The 18,153-nt window shown below is 32.1% G+C and overlaps 1 protein-coding gene across 1 annotated transcript; it reads right to left on the reverse strand.

Annotated features, from left to right (window-relative positions):
- Window positions 1-4,532: 4,532 nt before the first annotated feature.
- On the reverse strand, window positions 4,533-7,827 carry LOC122513029. Its single transcript, XM_043629257.1, has 2 exons — window positions 6,629-7,827; window positions 4,533-4,834 (listed from the first exon to the last, which is right to left on the reverse strand). The coding sequence occupies exon 1, from the start codon at window positions 7,825-7,827 to the stop codon at window positions 6,637-6,639; it is 1,191 nt and encodes a 396-aa protein (XP_043485192.1). The 3' UTR covers window positions 4,533-4,834; window positions 6,629-6,636.
- Window positions 7,828-18,153: the final 10,326 nt, after the last annotated feature.

The following is an 18,153-nucleotide window of genomic DNA, read 5'->3' on the forward strand; positions in this document are numbered from 1 at the left end:
ACAACATAAAAGGATAAATCTTTTTCGAGAGTATAGATTAGTGCCTACAGATTACGGGAAAAATAAACAGAAGCGTTAAAAAAAATTTTATAACCTTAAAATTTTACGTGGAAGTCAGAAGTTTCAGTAAACAATCAATATTATCCATTACTGCGCAAGTTTGCAAGTTGTTTTTCGCCCAAAAAGTATTTTTCTTAGTAAATTTTGAGTCAACTTATTCGTACCTATGGTTCAAAATAATTAAAAATTATTTGGTTTTGAATAAATGAGGTTATAAATGTCATACTTTTTCTCACCTCGTTTAAAACAAATTAAAAATAATTTTTTTGATAACTGAAGGTATTTTAGGGGTTTTTGGGGTCGCTGATTACGAATCTGAAGTCAGATTTTTAAAATTCAAAATGGCGGATTCAATATGGCGGATGACATATTTAAAATTTGATCGAATTGGCTTGAAAGTTGTTACCTGGGGGTTTTTTCGGTCGCTGATTACGAATCTGATGTTAGTTTCTTAAAATTCAAAATGGCGGATCCAATATGTCGGATAATATATATAAAAATTGATCAAATTGGCTTGAAATTCGTTACCTGGGGGTTTTTTCCGGTCGCTGATTACGAATCTGATGTTAGTTTCTTAAAATTCAAAATGGCGGATCCAATATGGCGGATGACATATATAAAATTTGATCGAATTGGCTTGAAAGTTGTTACCTGGGGGTTTTCTCGGTCGCTGATTACGAATCTGATGTTAGTTTTTTAAAATTCAAAATGGCGGATCCAATATGGCGGATAATATATATAAAAATTGATCAAATTGGCTTAGAAGTCATTATTCGGGAGATTTTATGGTCGCTGATTACGAATCTGAGGTCAGTTTTTTGAAATTCCAATTTGCGGATTTAAAATTTGTATGTTTAATATGGTCGTCTGCAGTGTTATTAGTGTTGCAAATTTAATTTTAATTAAATACATGTTAACATCTTTTTTGTATCCGGAATTATTAAAAAAATACGTATTAAAGTTCCATGCTGTTATTTAAGAAAAGAGAATTTAGCAACGAAAAGTATATTCAAAAAAACAAATGAGTATACACTTTCAAATAAAAATGTTTAAACTATAATTTTTTAAATAGACATATTCTCTCATCCGTATTAGAAATGTCAAAGCATATCAGAAAGTATCTACTCATTTGTTTTTTTGAATATACTTTTCGTTGCTAAATTCTCTTTTCTTAAATAACAGCATGGAACTTTAATACGTATTTTTTTAATAATTCCGGATACAAAAAAGATGTTAACATGTATTTAATTAAAATTAAATTTGCAACACTAATAACACTGCAGACGACCATATTAAACATACAAATTTTAAATCCGCAAATTGGAATTTCAAAAAACTGACCTCAGATTCGTAATCAGCGATCATAAAATCTCCCGAATAATGACTTCTAAGCCAATTTGATCAATTTTTATATATATTATCCGCCATATTGGATCCGCCATTTTGAATTTTAAAAAACTAACATCAGATTCGTAATCAGCGACCGAGAAAACCCCCAGGTAACAACTTTCAAGCCAATTCGATCAAATTTTATATATGTCATCCGCCATATTGGATCCGCCATTTTGAATTTTAAGAAACTAACATCAGATTCGTAATCAGCGACCGGAAAAAACCCCCAGGTAACGAATTTCAAGCCAATTTGATCAATTTTTATATATATTATCCGACATATTGGATCCGCCATTTTGAATTTTAAGAAACTAACATCAGATTCGTAATCAGCGACCGAAAAAACCCCCAGGTAACAACTTTCAAGCCAATTCGATCAAATTTTAAATATGTCATCCGCCATATTGAATCCGCCATTTTGAATTTTAAAAATCTGACTTCAGATTCGTAATCAGCGACCCCAAAAACCCCTAAAATACCTTCAGTTATCAAAAAAATTATTTTTAATTTGTTTTAAACGAGGTGAGAAAAAGTATGACATTTATAACCTCATTTATTCAAAACCAAATAATTTTTAATTATTTTGAACCATAGGTACGAATAAGTTGACTCAAAATTTACTAAGAAAAATACTTTTTGGGCGAAAAACAACTTGCAAACTTGCGCAGTAATGGATAATATTGATTGTTTACTGAAACTTCTGACTTCCACGTAAAATTTTAAGGTTATAAAATTTTTTTTAACGCTTCTGTTTATTTTTCCCGTAATCTGTAGGCACTAATCTATACTCTCGAAAAAGATTTATCCTTTTATGTTGTTTCTGCTCAGAGTTTTACGATTTTGACACAAAAATGAGCAAAATCACCCACTGTGCACCGTTCTTTTGTTCACAGATTCAACATTAAGCTCCACTCATATACCTGGTCATGGCCGAATATACACAGCGCAACGCCAGTAGTGCCAATGTTAAATACTACTACTACTACTCGATGTTTTGAGCATTCGACGAAATGACAATTCGACGTTTTTAACATTCGATAAATTGACTATTCGATGTTTTTAGCATTTGTCCAAATGACGATTCGACGTTCTGGGGCCGTATTCTCGAAAGCATTCATGAAGGAGTATAAAGGCCTTTCTCCAATAGGTTTTAAAAAGTGTGCGAATGACTGCGTCTGCGTCGGTTGCTATAGCAACACATGCTAAAATCAACGCAACGCAGTCATTCGCACACTTGTGATAACCTATTGGAGAAAGGCCTTAAAGGCCAACGCAGAATAGATCTGTAACCGGAACCGCAATCGTAAGCGTTACCGTAAGAATGAGTTAAAGAAGGATAGGTATATAGTTTATCCTTCTCTAACTCATTCTTACGGTTACGCTTACGATTGCGGTTCCGGTTACAGATCTATTCTGCGTTGGCCTTAAGGAGTCATATCTCCACTGTAAAAAAGGACATTGCTTTATAACACACGTCGTGTAATTTTACTCAGCAAAACTACAACGTCTGATGTGATAAATTTACGTTGCTACACGTAGTGATATAACCTACAAGTGCAATTCTACACAACTTTGTGTAACTTTATGACGTCCTATAATGTTATTTAACTCAGATATTGTAATTTTACCAAGTGGGACATTGGAAATAATTTGCTTCACGTCCGACGTAGTAAATTTACATTTTCATGTAAATGTATTGTAAGATTGCAATAATACATCGTTTGTGTTATTTTACAATTGGGTGATTATTTAACCTGTCGTGCGTGTAAAGAAACATGTCGCTTATTGTAAATTAATGATTAAACGAACTTACAAGTGAAGTTCGATCATAATTATATGAATTACTTGTTCGAAGATATTACTTATGTAGTACCGCAACTTGCTGTTGGATGTCGCCACTTTTAGAGATAGATCAAAGCAAAAATGCTGTGGATCTGACTTCATACATCCCCTCTTTGTCTACCTCTTTGTCCATCTCTTAGGTCCTTTGTTCCTTCATTTAGTTTAGAGTATAAAAAAAACACATTTTTTTTTTTTTTTTCTTTTTTGGGTTGGGTTAAAAAATAAAAAAAAAATAGTTTTTTTTTTTTTTTTTTTTTTTTAAATATTGGGTGGGAACTAATATCTTCGAACAAGTAATTCATATAATTATGATCGAACTTCACTTGTAAGTTCGTTTAATCATTAATTATATTTCATATAACTTGTTCGAAGATATTACTTATGTAGATGTTTAGAGTAACTAAACAAATATATTTTACTTGTATGAATATATTTTATTCGTAAAACATGAAAAGAACAAAAGTAATTAATATTATAAAATGAATGTTTCGTAATTAGAAAGAAAAATAAAATTCTTTCTTCTTCCCTTTTAATATCAGGTCTGAGCTAATACTGCTCTAGCAAAACTTCCTTCGGAGCCGTCGATCCGTCTATTATAAAATTTAAAAAAAGTACTTGACCTCTCAGACCATCCCGCAGCATCTTTAATAACTTTAAGGTCAATACCTCTAACTGAGGCTTTTGAAGAAGAAGCGTGCCTGGTGCTGTGCGCTTTGTATTTCTCATCAATACCTGCCTCTTTCATGGCAAACTTTAACCACCTGCTTATGGTCTGAGAGCCTATCTCACTATAAGGTTGCTTAAACGATAAAAACAATCTTTCTTTCTCTCCTCTAATTGAGTTTGTAGCCTCGATATAATATAAAAGTGTATGGGCCACACATAAGTCCTTATCACTAAAAAATGGGAAAAAGGCTCGTGGTTGATTAACTCCTGCTCTCGAAGTCTTGATTAAGTTCGTAATCCTAACTTCCACACCACCTGAATGCGATTTTATGTCCTTTAGCTGTATTAAAGCTAATGATTGAGCTCTGAATGCTGACCCCAGTGCTATTAACATTACCGTCTTAATTGTCAATTTCTGTGGGTCCAACCCCTCACATGGACTCCATTCCTTTAATTTTTTTAACATAATGTCCGTGTCCCACGTGGAATTATATTTTGGAATGGTTGGACGAAGTTTAAAAGCTCCCTTGAAAAAACGTGCAATTAACAAACTATCCGATGTGTCGAAACTATTTATCGAAGCAATGGCTGAGCGTAAGGAATTTAATGTTCCATAATTTGCCCCTGTTGAGAACCTCCTCGATAGACATTGAAGGACAATATTTTCATTGGCCCTAAAAGGATCCTGTTGGCCTTCTTTACAATATGACCACCAATATTTCAAAGCGGAGTTGTATTGTTTCACTGTCCCCTCAGCCATAGATGCAAACATTATTTGGATTGTGTCATCATCCAAGTTCTTTTTCTGCAGGGCTTTCCAGAAACAATGCCGGAAACCAGGATAAGACTGGATGCCATCGGATGGACCATTTTTCTGCAAGGAGAAAGCAAAAGATTAGTTGAGGGTTGCCAATGAATTAAATTCGAAATTAAAGTCTTTTAAATTCTGGAAACCAAGGTTGTCCTGTCCAATAAGGGACCACTAAAATACCCGTAGAACCTTCTTCTCGAACTTTTTTAAGTAATCTAGCAATCAAGGAGAACGGGGGGAAAGCATACCAAAATTCGCCGTTCCAATCTATTGTTAACGAATTTATTGATAAAGCTTCAGGGTCTCTATCCCAAGAACAATATCTGTCGCATTTTGTATTTGTACGACTTGCAAATAAATCGATAGTTGGATTTCCAAATTTGTGAACTAACTCACGAAAGGCAAAGTCTGAAAGTTCCCATTCGGTATCTGGATTTGTAATTCTAGACCCTTTGTCCGCAGGATTTTCTTTCGACGCAACATACTCAGCAAAAATCCAAATTTGTCTAGTCTTACACCACTCCCAAGTTTCTTTTATTATATTGTTTAAATCTCTATGCTTAATACCCCCCATCTTATTGAGATAAGCCAGCGCTGTTATATTATCTATTCGTAAGAGTATCTGTTTGTTAGAGATTGTTGAAGCAAAACATTTGAGGGCAAAGAAGGCTGCTTTTATTTCTAAATAATTAATGTGCATCTGTCTTTCCTTAATTGTCCACGATCCGTGGGCCTCTCTTGTACCACAAGTCGCTCCCCAACCCGTGGTAGAAGCATCCGAAAAAATTTCTAGGTCATAATTACTTGATCTAATTTTGTTCTTAACAACTAAAATTTCTGAATACCACCATTTTAGTTCCTCTAAAGCACCCTCTGATAAATTTGTGAATTTTCTTGTATTATTATGATTAAGTGTTAGTGCACATCTCTTAACTAGTTCAAGTTCCTTGTAGTAGAGCCAGCCGTAAGCAACACCCGGACAAGCTGCTACTAGTACTCCAATGCATTCTGCTAAATTCTGAATTCTTACTTTTTTATCTAGTAACATTACCCTGACTATATCTTTAATTTTAAACGTTTCTCCTTCGGTAACTCGATAGTCATATCAACCGTATTTATTATCATTCCTAAGAATTTACAAATTGTCTTTGGGGATAAGTCACTTTTTTCCCAGTTGACCTTGAAACCTAAAAAGACTAATAAGGATACTGTTTGTTCCGTATGTTTCCTACATTCTTCCGGAGAACTACCGAAGATTAAAAAATCATCCAAATATATCACGAGTCTAATACCCATACTTCTTAATAAATTTACAACTGGTTTACAAAGCTTGGTGAACACGAAAGGAGCTGACGACAGCCCAAAAGGTAACGCATTAAATTGGTATAATTTTTCTCTATACTCAAAACGAAGATATTTTTTGTCACTCTCGTGAATGGGTACCAATAGGTATGCATCTTTTAAATCTAACCTACATAAATAATCTCCTCTGGAAAGTAAATTAATAGCTGTCCTCAAATCCTCTATTTTAAAATGTTCTTTGGCTAAGAAAAAATTAAATTTTTTTAAATTTAAGATGAACCGCTTTGTACCGTCTGGCTTATCTACAAGAAAGTAGGAGGATAAAAATTGTTTCTTGTCAAAATTACACAACTCTATAGCGTTAGAATTTAATAACTTTAAAATTGCAATGACGAAATCATTGTTAGGAACAGGATTGTGAATATCGCCAAATTGGAATACCTCCTGCCTAAGGTTTAATTTATATCCAGAGACAATTTCAAGAACAAAAGCGTCCTGTGTTATTTGCCTCCAGTTATTAATAAAAAATTTTAATCTTGCTGAATGTATACTTACACTCTCCTCTAATGTCGCTGACTCCTCTGTTGAGGCTGAGATTGTGTGTAATATCTCTTTGCAGGAGTCCTCTGCTTGAATGATATTGGCATTCCCGAGGGTTTCGAGGTGGTTGTCCTTTGGCGGTTGTAAGAATGGCTCCCACGACCCACCTCTCTTCTGATCGTAGAGCTCCTCCAGTTTAAATTGCTACTAGTAGATGGTTTAGACTGGTATTTCTGTTTTGGTTTCAACTCCTTTGAAACCCTCTCCATCGCCTTCGAGGATTCTATGAGAGACCTTAAGTTGTCTCCAAAAAGTAAAGCTGATGGCTCGACCTTCTTTAGAATTTTTTGTACACGTTCCTCGTACCTACCAAGTAGAAAAGTCTTTCTAGCTGTTGTCAATGAGAAGAATAGTTCGGAGAGAAGCTTCACTGTGTCTGAGAGTTTTTTTAGAACATCTTCTCTTTCCAAAGGATTTTGCGAGTCGTTTAGTATCATACTTAAAACCAACGATGAGGATGCTAAAGCGGCGCCTGTCAAATTTTGATAATCACGAAAAAATTCATCACGAATCAGCGATTTTGGATGGATATCCACTAAGACTTCTTCATTCAAAATAGGAGCTTCTAAATTGACCGCACCTTTCCTTGGGATTGAGGATAAGAGTTCCTCCTTAATCTCCTTTTTTCCTATTCCCTTTTTTGTCCAAGACTTTAAGCGGTTAGCGATGCTTTCTAGCAAAATTAAATCTTCTGTGTCATTAGAAGGATTATCACCCAAATAAATACAGGCCTCATCCGACTCGAAATTTTCATGAACCGTCTCAGATTCCTCTGGTTCCGCCCTTTTTTCCGTACTCTTCTCATGATTGATTACATCTAAAATACAATGAGGCGTATTTATTTTCTGAGGAACATTATAATTAGAATAATTTATTTTAGAATCCGTCATGGACTTTGAATCCAAGATCAGGACTTTATCTGGGCACATGGGATCAACTTTGAATTGAAACTCGGCCCTCGTGTCGGAAGAATCATCCTGAGATGCTGAACTATCCACAAATAACCTACCTTCGAAAGTCAATTCTGAATCTTCCTCATGTGATTTATTGAGATCCTCCATATCTTGAAAAACGCTATTCATTTCACTCTCCAATTCCTTTAGTCTTCTTTTGTAAGCTGCTTTCCTGTCTGCCGTTGAATTTTCTGACTCCATTGTAGATATGTGGCTTGATCCAACGCCAAGAAACGAATGAAGGAACAAAGGACCTAAGAGATGGACAAAGAGGTAGACAAAGAGGGGATGTATGAAGTCAGATCCACAGCATTTTTGCTTTGATCTATCTCTAAAAGTGGCGACATCCAACAGCAAGTTGCGGTACTACATAAGTAATATCTTCGAACAAGTTATATGAAATATAATTCACATTTCACATACACTGTAAAAAAATCTGCTGTAAATTTACTATGTCCGACGTTGGAAAGTTTGGTCACTATGTCCGACGTGGTATTTTTACACGCCGACTGTAATCTACATAACCTGCAAATATTTTTTGAAATAATATTTTCAGTCGTAACTTTTTGTATTTATGAAATATAGCCCAAAACTTTTTGTTATATTATTATTTACTTATAAATTAGCATATACTTTCTATAAATGTACATTATATACACTTTTTTAGAGTTATTTATAAAAACTTGAAAATTTTTTGAAAATCTTAAAGGAATAAGAAAATTACATTCGCCATGTAATTGTACAGATCGTGCGACGTAATATTACGTCAAAGTGTAGAAATACACGCAATGTAAAAATACCACGTCGGACATAGTGATCAAATTTTCCTACGTCGGACGCAGTAAATTTACACAAAACTATTAAATTACATAGTCGTATAATGTAAAATTATTAAAAATAGTAAAACTACTTTTGGAACGAAATAAATTTACTACGTACAACCTATAATTTTGATGTGTGAAATTACAAGTTTCGTGTTATTTTAAACCAGATTTTTTTACAGTGTACTACTAGCAGCTTGTAAGCTTACTACGTTGGACGTGAAGCAAATAATTTCCAACGTCCGACGTTGTAAATTAACAACGGAATTTTTTAGAGTGTCCAATGGGAAAATTTCCTGATATTGACTGTACTTCTCTGCAGTAAAATCGACAGGCACGCGAAAAGTAATAGCCTCATGTTCACTGATAACAGCGCCGCCAAACGGGAGAAATAAGTGCAACTTTACATTTTAAGTATTTTTATCTTTGACAGCTGACTGATATTTAAGGTTAGAGGATCCTCTGAGTGTTGTATTGTAAAATAGATGAACAGAATTAAATTGTTTTATACGTTATATAAATAGAAAGGACTTCAAATAAACAACCAAAAATTCTTTGCATTAAATTCATAAATGTCTGTTGGTAAAAGTATAAAAACTTTTACCCTTACAAAATAGTATATTAAATAAACTTATCATTCTCGGTGCTTTGAAAAAACACTTTTTTCAGAAGCATTTTTATTTGCTTTATAACTAGACATGCAATTTTTTATAAAACAATTCATATTACTATTATTTTATTGTTATTATCAACTTAGTACATAACCAAAAAACTACGTAAACAAAACTTTGATCATAGACAGCATGGAGGGTATATATTTTCTCCTGTAGGGGCGCTAATATCAGTGAACAAATTTCTGGTATGCCAATTTTCGTGCATGGCGATTTTACGCAGTCAAGTACAGTCAATAGGGATACATATACATACTTCTCCTTAAAGGCCTTTCTCCAATAGGTTCCCAAAACTCTGTGACTGCGTCGGTTGCTATAGCAACACATGCTAAAATCAACGCAACGCAGTCATTCGCAGACAAACGCAGAGTTTTTGGATCCTATTGGAGAAAGGCCTTTATGCCCTTTCTCCAATATGTTCCTAAAACTTTGCATATGCGTCGGTTGCTATAGCAACACATGCTAAAATCAACGCAACGCAGTCATTCGCACACTTTTTAAAACCTATTGGAGAAAGGCTTTAGGCCTTCCAAAAACTCTGCGATTGTCTGCGAATGAAGGCCAACGCAGAATAGATCTGTAACCGGAACCGCAATCGTAAGCGTAACCGTAAGAATGAGTTAAAGAAGGATAGGTATATTGTTTATCCTTCTCTAACTCATTTTTACGCTTACGGTTACGATTGCGGTTCCGGTTACAGATCTATTCTGCGTTGGCCTTGACTGCGTTGCGTTGATATTAGCATGTGTTGCTATAGCAACCGACGCAGACGCAAAGTTTTAAGAACATATTGGAGAAAGGCCTTTATACTCCTTCATGAAAGCACACTGTAAAAAAATCTGGTGTAAAATAAAGGCCAACGCAGAATAGATCTGTAACCGGAACCGCAATCGTAACCGTAAGCGTAAGAATGAGTTAGAGAAGGATAAACAATATACCTATCCTTCTTTAACTCATTCTTACGGTTACGCTTACGATTGCGGTTCCGGTTACAGATCTATTCTGCGTTGGCCTTAACACGAAACTTGTAATTTCACACATCAAAATTATAGGTTGTACGTAGTAAATTTATTTCGTTCTAAAAGTAGTTTTACTATTTTTAATAATTTTACATTATACGACTATGTAATTTAATAGTTTTGTGTAAATTTACTACGTCCGATGTAGGATAGTAAATTTACACAAAACTATTAAATTACATAGTCGTATAATGTAAAATTATTAAAAATAGTAAAACTATACACTGTAAAAAAATCTGCTGTAAATTTACTATGTCCGACGTTGGAAAGTTTGGTCACTATGTCCGACGTGGTATTTTTACACGCCGACTGTAATCTACATAACCTGCAAATATTTTTTGAAATAATATTTTCAGTCGTAACTTTTTGTATTTATGAAATATAGCCCAAAACTTTTTGTTATATTATTATTTACTTATAAATTAGCATATACTTTCTATAAATGTACATTATATACACTTTTTTAGAGTTATTTATAAAAACTTGAAAATTTTTTGAAAATCTTAAAGGAATAAGAAAATTACATTCGCCATGTAATTGTACAGATCGTGCGACGTAATATTACGTCAAAGTGTAGAAATACACGCAATGTAAAAATACCACGTCGGACATAGTGATCAAATTTTCCTACGTCGGACGTAGTAAATTTACACAAAACTATTAAATTACATAGTCGTATAATGTAAAATTATTAAAAATAGTAAAACTACTTTTGGAACGAAATAAATTTACTACGTACAACCTATAATTTTGATGTGTGAAATTACAAGTTTCGTGTTATTTTACACCAGATTTTTTTACAGTGTACTTTTGGAACGAAATAAATTTACTACGTACCACCTATAATTTTGATGTGTGAAATTACAAGTTTCGTGTTATTTTACACCAGATTTTTTTACAGTGCCTTTATTCAAATACTAGTGATTTAAGGTACACTCTCACCTCTACTGCCCAGGGTTGGGCGCGTAAAATACCTCAGGTAAATTACATGGATTTTTACAGTAAAATACCTCGTATTTTACTTCAAAAGTTTTATACATGTCACGTCCCAAGTACAAAAATAGGGATTTTTGAATATTAAAATGTTGGGGAATTCAACTGCTAAAACACTAAAGTGTACCCTGTAAATAGGTGGGAGATTCAAATTCTACTTTATAATGATTACAACAAGAAATACTTTAAATTGGTTACTTTAATCAACAGTAATAAGTAAAAGTTACAAGTTCGAGCCGAGAAATTACAAGTAATCGGTAAGAGTGCTCGGAGATATCTGACGAGATGAGATCCTGTGGTCCATGGGTCCCCATAGGACCCTGCGCGCGTTGAGTAGAGGGGATGACTACCCCTTCCTTTGAACTTCCCTGTGACCAATACAACCCTGACGGAGTGTTATTTTTACAAGTTATTTACACATTCATACTATTTTTCATTATTTAAATTTAACATTAACAATATATAAAGTTAATTAATATTTGTTTCGTCAATTACCAAATATATAATAATCGGTTTCGCAGTTAAATTCATTCGGAGTATGATAATTACATTTTGCATCTGTATATTTAATTACCATAGAATCATGGTAACTTTGAATTACTAATAAGATATTACAATAACGTAGATAATTTGTATTATAATACAACTTATTATTATTTATTTTATTATTATTATGATTATTATTATTATTATTATTATTATTATTATTATTATTATTATTATTATTATTATTATTATTTAATTAATCAATAAATTAATTAACAAATTCTATACATGTGATTAAAACTTTTATCATTAATTAAGAGTATCAAATTATTTAACTAGTAATGAAATGGTAAACAGTAATCAATTTATAATCGTTGTTTTATAAAATTATTAGTGGCATACATAGAATTAAGAATGTGAAATTCATATCAAATTTGAATATTGTAATTAAATAGAAAGCTCATTTCTTTTTCTTATAAACGAAGGATGAGTCATAGGTTTTTCCTGACGATACAATACCCTTTTTTTTTATACCGGGGACTCGAGTAAGGCCCGAGTCCCACGGTCCCTTTTTTATTGCTACCACATGTTTGGGTTTTCCCAACTGTTTCGAAGTTCGGAAATATGTATTTCTCAAAAGGCTATTTTTTATAGAAATAAACTCTGTTTCTTTTCAATTCTAATTTTTTGTGTCCTACGTGACATTTGCCTCATTTTCGCAGACTATTTCAACATCTGTAATTTTAACAATTATTCCTTTTCAAAAAGCAGCACATGTTTGGTTGCCATTCTATTTCGTTCTTTAGATTTTTTGCATGTGATAAAATTCTTTACGGAAATAAGCAAATAAATGCATGCGTTTTTATTTTACATTAAAATTCAATTATTATATTGATATTAATTTTGAATCCTAGCGCTATTACCTAGTTACTTCCGTACGAAGAGTTACGTAGTGTTTTTCCCTAGCGGAGAATTACGTGAATTTAGGCCTGCCGTCACACCTCCCGCCTTACTAAAAAAAAATTGTTTACGTAGTAACAATTTTTTCGTTTGTTTTCAGTTTTTAGAATTTAAACAAGTTAAATAAATCTATCTCAAGTTGAAATTGGATTGCTTAAAAGTTGACACAATTAAGTGTTAAATCATGGTATTATATGTTACTGATTTTAAAATGCATTTCTTTTTCAAAATAATGCTGTGACAGTGTATGTTCTATACATAGGTTCTACAAGTCAGCGTCCTATATAATGGGCAGTGTAATTTTAAAAGAAAATACTACTAGTTAAGACCAATATCGAAATTTATTAGTGTAACGAAACTTGTCAGATAAGTATATTAATTTTAATAATTTGTGAAAAATTTGTAGGTTTTCTTAGATAAGATTTTTCTTTGTTAAAATATTTATGTTTCAGGTGCTGAATTATAATGTTAACTTGAATGATTTTACATGTTGTCTGAAATTGCGATAAGAAGATTAAAATTGTGTATGCCCTGCTATGGTTATTTGTTTAATTACAAAGGTAAAGTAATTTATCATACGTATATTATTTAATGGCTATGTTGTATTGAACTTTATCTATTTTTATTCGCAGTGTTTGCTAATTTTTTGTTATAATACATGTAATGTTATTTAAACATATTAATGTTTAAATGACTTTTTTTTTTTTTTTTTTTTTTTTTATTGCTGAAAGCGATTCATTTAATAATTTCAATGCGCTAATTCATAATTTCTTTATTTTGTCCCAGACAAGCGACAAGAACGATAATTAAAATACAATATTCAGCAAAAATTCAAGATATACATTATATGCATAAAAGAAAAACATACATAAAATAATATTCCTAAGATATTTTCAACAATGATAAATAATCCTCAATATTACATTCATAAAAAATTTATCAATATCAATAGTCATAATAACGAGATTCTTCTCATCCAATAAAATAAATATTTATATAATCTAAGCTTAAAAATTTTCGCACTTTCAATAGTACTGATAGAGCCAGGAAGAGAATGCCACAAATTTATACAATGAACAAATTTACAAATAAACAATCTTAATTTTACCCGTTTTTTCGTTAATAATTTTTGCGTTATGTGAACCTAAAATTTTCCGACTTTGTATGGTCCCTCAAAAAGCGAATCGAACTTTTTGTCATTTCTGACATTGATTTTTAGATTAACAATATTCCCTTTTTGAAAATCTATATTACTTTTTCTTCGTTTTGAAAAATTATATTGGATAGTGATAGTTGTTTGTCAATTCTTACATTTTCTTATAAACGCTTGTATTTTGATTTTTATTTCCGGTCAGTAATAAATTAATCTAATTCGCCAATATGTTTTAGAAACATCTTTATCCTCGCCAGTGGTGGATTCATGGAATTCTTTAATTATTTTTTTCTTTCTGTCACTAATCTATGGGGTAATTATCTCCCCAAAGCAGATAATTAATTTCAATTTTATACCAGAAAAATGTTCGAGAAATAGTTTCTCTACTTATGTCGAAGATACGTCACCTAAATTATTTTCTTTACTAGAAACTCTAAACGACTTCAACAGTTAGAATTAAATTTAGAATTAGAATTCCTTTATTTTGTTCCACGATAACCATGAGGACAACAATTGATTTACGACAAATACAATATATATGTATATAATATAAACGATTGGAAATTATTTAGATTACGAAAAGAATCTTAGACTTAAAAGAATCACAGTAACATGGATCACATTTAGTGAAATCATGGCATTTTTCAAGTGCCAAAATTGATTTTGAAAGCACATCAAGCACCTTTTTTTTTTTTGTTGAACTATTTTTCGCTATAACATGAAAAATATATCGATTATTTTGGGCGAATACGATTACTTTACCAAGATTTAAAACTTCAGTTGCCCACAGGCTGCAAAATTTTACTTTCGATTAACTTACGCCTTATTTGCTAATCTAAATTATCATCACATGCCCAAAAAAAAAAATGGATCACGTGGCTTTTAACATTAACACAAAGTCCTTGCTGTATGAAATACTATCATTCGTAATTACCATTACTGGTTTAGATTTTTGCAAAAGGTCTTTAATTTCTTTTCTTTGACTTTCCCATGATTTTACACTGGTTCCACTACCTTGATCAGGGGTAGCTTCCCCATTTACTGTACAAATACTCTATACTTGAGCCTTATCTTTCTCCCACGTACGGTTAACTTCTCCATTAGCTCGGCACTGTGAGCATAATTGAGCTTAATCTCGACGAAATCGCCAGATTGTAAAAGAACTCGGACAAGATGATTTTCACACCGGGGTGTGGAAACATCACGTCTCCAAGAACAAGTCTGTTCCCATAATTAATACCACAAATTTTCATTTAAGGTGTCAATATGTTCCTGAACATCCTTGTATACGGCAACTCCTACAGGTTTTACAATACGCCCAAATACCTCATGAAGGTTTACGCCAGTCGTGTTCGCCACAGTGCTTTGGGTACCACGTCTATAACAAGAACATGATTTAAGACGACTTCCGGAAGGTTTGTGTCACTCAATGGAATGCTACCGTAGTGTAGAAAACAAGTTTCATGAGAAAGCAAATTTCAACAACTTTTTCAGCCAAAAAAAAAATGAAAATTCATCAGAGAAGGAATCTTTCAAAACATTAAAATTGTGCACATTTTTACAACATCGTACGGATTTCTAGGAGAGTTATCCGCGTTTGTATTAATGACACCTGATTTATATTTAATATCGTAATCGTACTCGCTCAATTTTTTAATTTCCATCGTGCTAAACGGGAAACAGGATCTTTAAAGTTATGAAACCATACGAAAGGTATATAAATATATAATATAAATACATTAAAGTAAATAAATGTTCTGTAAGAAGAGTGAGCTTTCTACCGTACAGGTAGGGTTGAAAAGTTTTTACACAGAAAACACTTGCTAATAGTTCTTTCTCTGTTGTAGAGAAGAAATTGTGTCACGAAGCTGTTCGAAATCAGATTATTGTAAATCGTTCCATTAAAAGAGATAACCTTTTTCAAGAGGTAAGAAAGAAACGTAGCAATTAGAGCAAATTATGGGATAAATCTGCGATAAAATTCGCCAAAACCTAGAAATTGTTTAATTTTTTTTTTGTTTTTAGAAATTCCCTTATGGCAATGACTTTATTTGGATCAGATTTTACGCCGTCTTCAGAAACAACATGACTGATATAAGAAATTTTGTCGTGAAAGAAATTTGTCGACCACAGAGATAGCATTTATAATGCCAGGCCAGCAGTTTTTAAATCTATCATGCAACGATTTAGATGGAACCCTTTGGCGAGATCGAAAGTGGAAGAAACTTAGCATCGCCAAGTTGTTCGAAAATGTCAGTTATTTTTACTACTGAGTAAACAGAATAAATACTATAGAGAGAGTAAATTTTGAATCAAAAGGTAAATAGTTTATATAAATTTATATTATGTTAAATTTTAATAAATACTACTATATTTACTAATATGTATAATTACTACATTATAGCTATCGCTAACAGTTTTTTTTTCTTCGTTTAATTTCCCGTAACAAATTATCATACGCAAATTTTTTTTTGTGTTATTGCCCTTAGAATACGCTTATTATTCGGAATCAGGACTTGCATCGATTCTATCAATGTAACCTTTTCATAAATTTGATTTATTAATGGAAATTTTGACAGGTGTTTTGGATCGAAATTTTAATTTTATGGTGGAATTTGTTATTAGTGGGATATCGTCTTCTCCCAAATGAAGGCATTCATCAATGAAATTTAAAACTTCACTCTGTTTTCACAAAAAAGATGTAGCTATAAAATGCTCTCATGTTGAATGAGAAAAAAATTTTTATCGATAATTTGAAAAGATGTTTCTTTGTCCTCGCTTGACAACATTATTTCCCACAAGGTTCTTACCATGTTCTGATCGCGGCATTTTTTTTTGAATAAAATAAAAATTTAATATAATATTACAAAGAAAATACGGTTTGCATATTTTAATAGCTGAAGTTAATTTTTAATTCGATTACAAAGTTTTTATTTTTAAAAAAAATTAGAATTTATCGTAGGAGTAGTCTAATTTACCAATAAATTTTTTTTTTTTTTTTTTTTTTTTTTGTAAGAATTGTACGTTTAACAAAATTCATAATTTGAAAATGAACCAAAAAAAAAATTTTTCTTTATAGATATGTTTTTGACTTACAGTTTTGATGTATCAACCTTAAATTTGCGGTCAGTTAAAATATAATAATATCCTTATACACACATTCGAATTCACACAGGGTTTACCAGTCACAGGAAGTTGTCTGTAGTTCCAAATAATTCTCGTAGTTGCTGCCAGTTTCCTCAGGTAAGTTCCATGTAGATACGTTGATGAGTCGACATCGTTCACTGTTTATTTCTAAACCGTGTTTATTTTTCATAAAAATTTAGTAGCCTACGGTTATGAGGGAATATCACGTGGTCCTGCTACAACCGTGTTCGATCTTTGGTACTTAAACAAACACCACTAGCTTCCAGAGTAAAAAAACCACGTCAAAAACTCTTGGAAGAAAATCGAGGCTTATAAAAGATTTCACTAAGTTCATAATTGTTCAAGTGCTAATAAAATAAATTTCACAACTTCTAATAAATTTGTACAATCACTATAATGTTTTTGTTTTACTATGTTATCAATTTAATGTCACTTTAAATTTCATTGTCAAGTCTTTTATTTATATTATTTTCACTAAAAGTTTAAAATGTCACTGTTTAAATTTTCGGCACCACACTAATCAAATTGTCCCCGAAAGGTACCGACGGTTAGAATAAACAAATTTTCAAAATCCATTCACAGGTGCAGTATCCCACCGCTGTCACCAAAAATTGTCACGTCCCAAGTACAAAAATAGGGATTTTTGAATATTAAAATGTTGGGGAATTCAACTGCTAAAACACTAAAGTGTACCCTGTAAATAGGTGGGAGATTCAAATTCTACTTTATAATGATTACAACAAGAAATACTTTAAATTGGTTACTTTAATCAACAGTAATAAGTAAAAGTTACAAGTTCGAGCCGAGAAATTACAAGTAATCGGTAAGAGTGCTCGGAGATATCTGACGAGATGAGATCCTGTGGTCCATGGGTCCCCATAGGACCCTGCGCGCGTTGAGTAGAGGGGATGACTACCCCTTCCTTTGAACTTCCCTGTGACCAATACAACCCTGACGGAGTGTTATTTTTACAAGTTATTTACACATTCATACTATTTTTCATTATTTAAATTTAACATTAACAATATATAAAGTTAATTAATATTTGTTTCGTCAATTACCAAATATATAATAATCGGTTTCGCAGCTAAATTCATTCGGAGTATGATAATTACATTTTGCATCTGTATATTTAATTACCATAGAATCATGGTAACTTTGAATTACTAATAAGATATTACAATAACGTAGATAATTTGTATTATAATACAACTTATTATTATTTATTTTATTATTATTATGATTATTATTATTATTATTATTATTATTATTATTAT

The sequence above is a fragment of the Leptopilina heterotoma genome, unplaced genomic scaffold (genome assembly GCF_015476425.1).
Source record: "Leptopilina heterotoma isolate Lh14 unplaced genomic scaffold, ASM1547642v1 Lhet_130, whole genome shotgun sequence".
NCBI classification, from domain to species: Eukaryota; Metazoa; Arthropoda; class Insecta; order Hymenoptera; family Figitidae; genus Leptopilina; species Leptopilina heterotoma.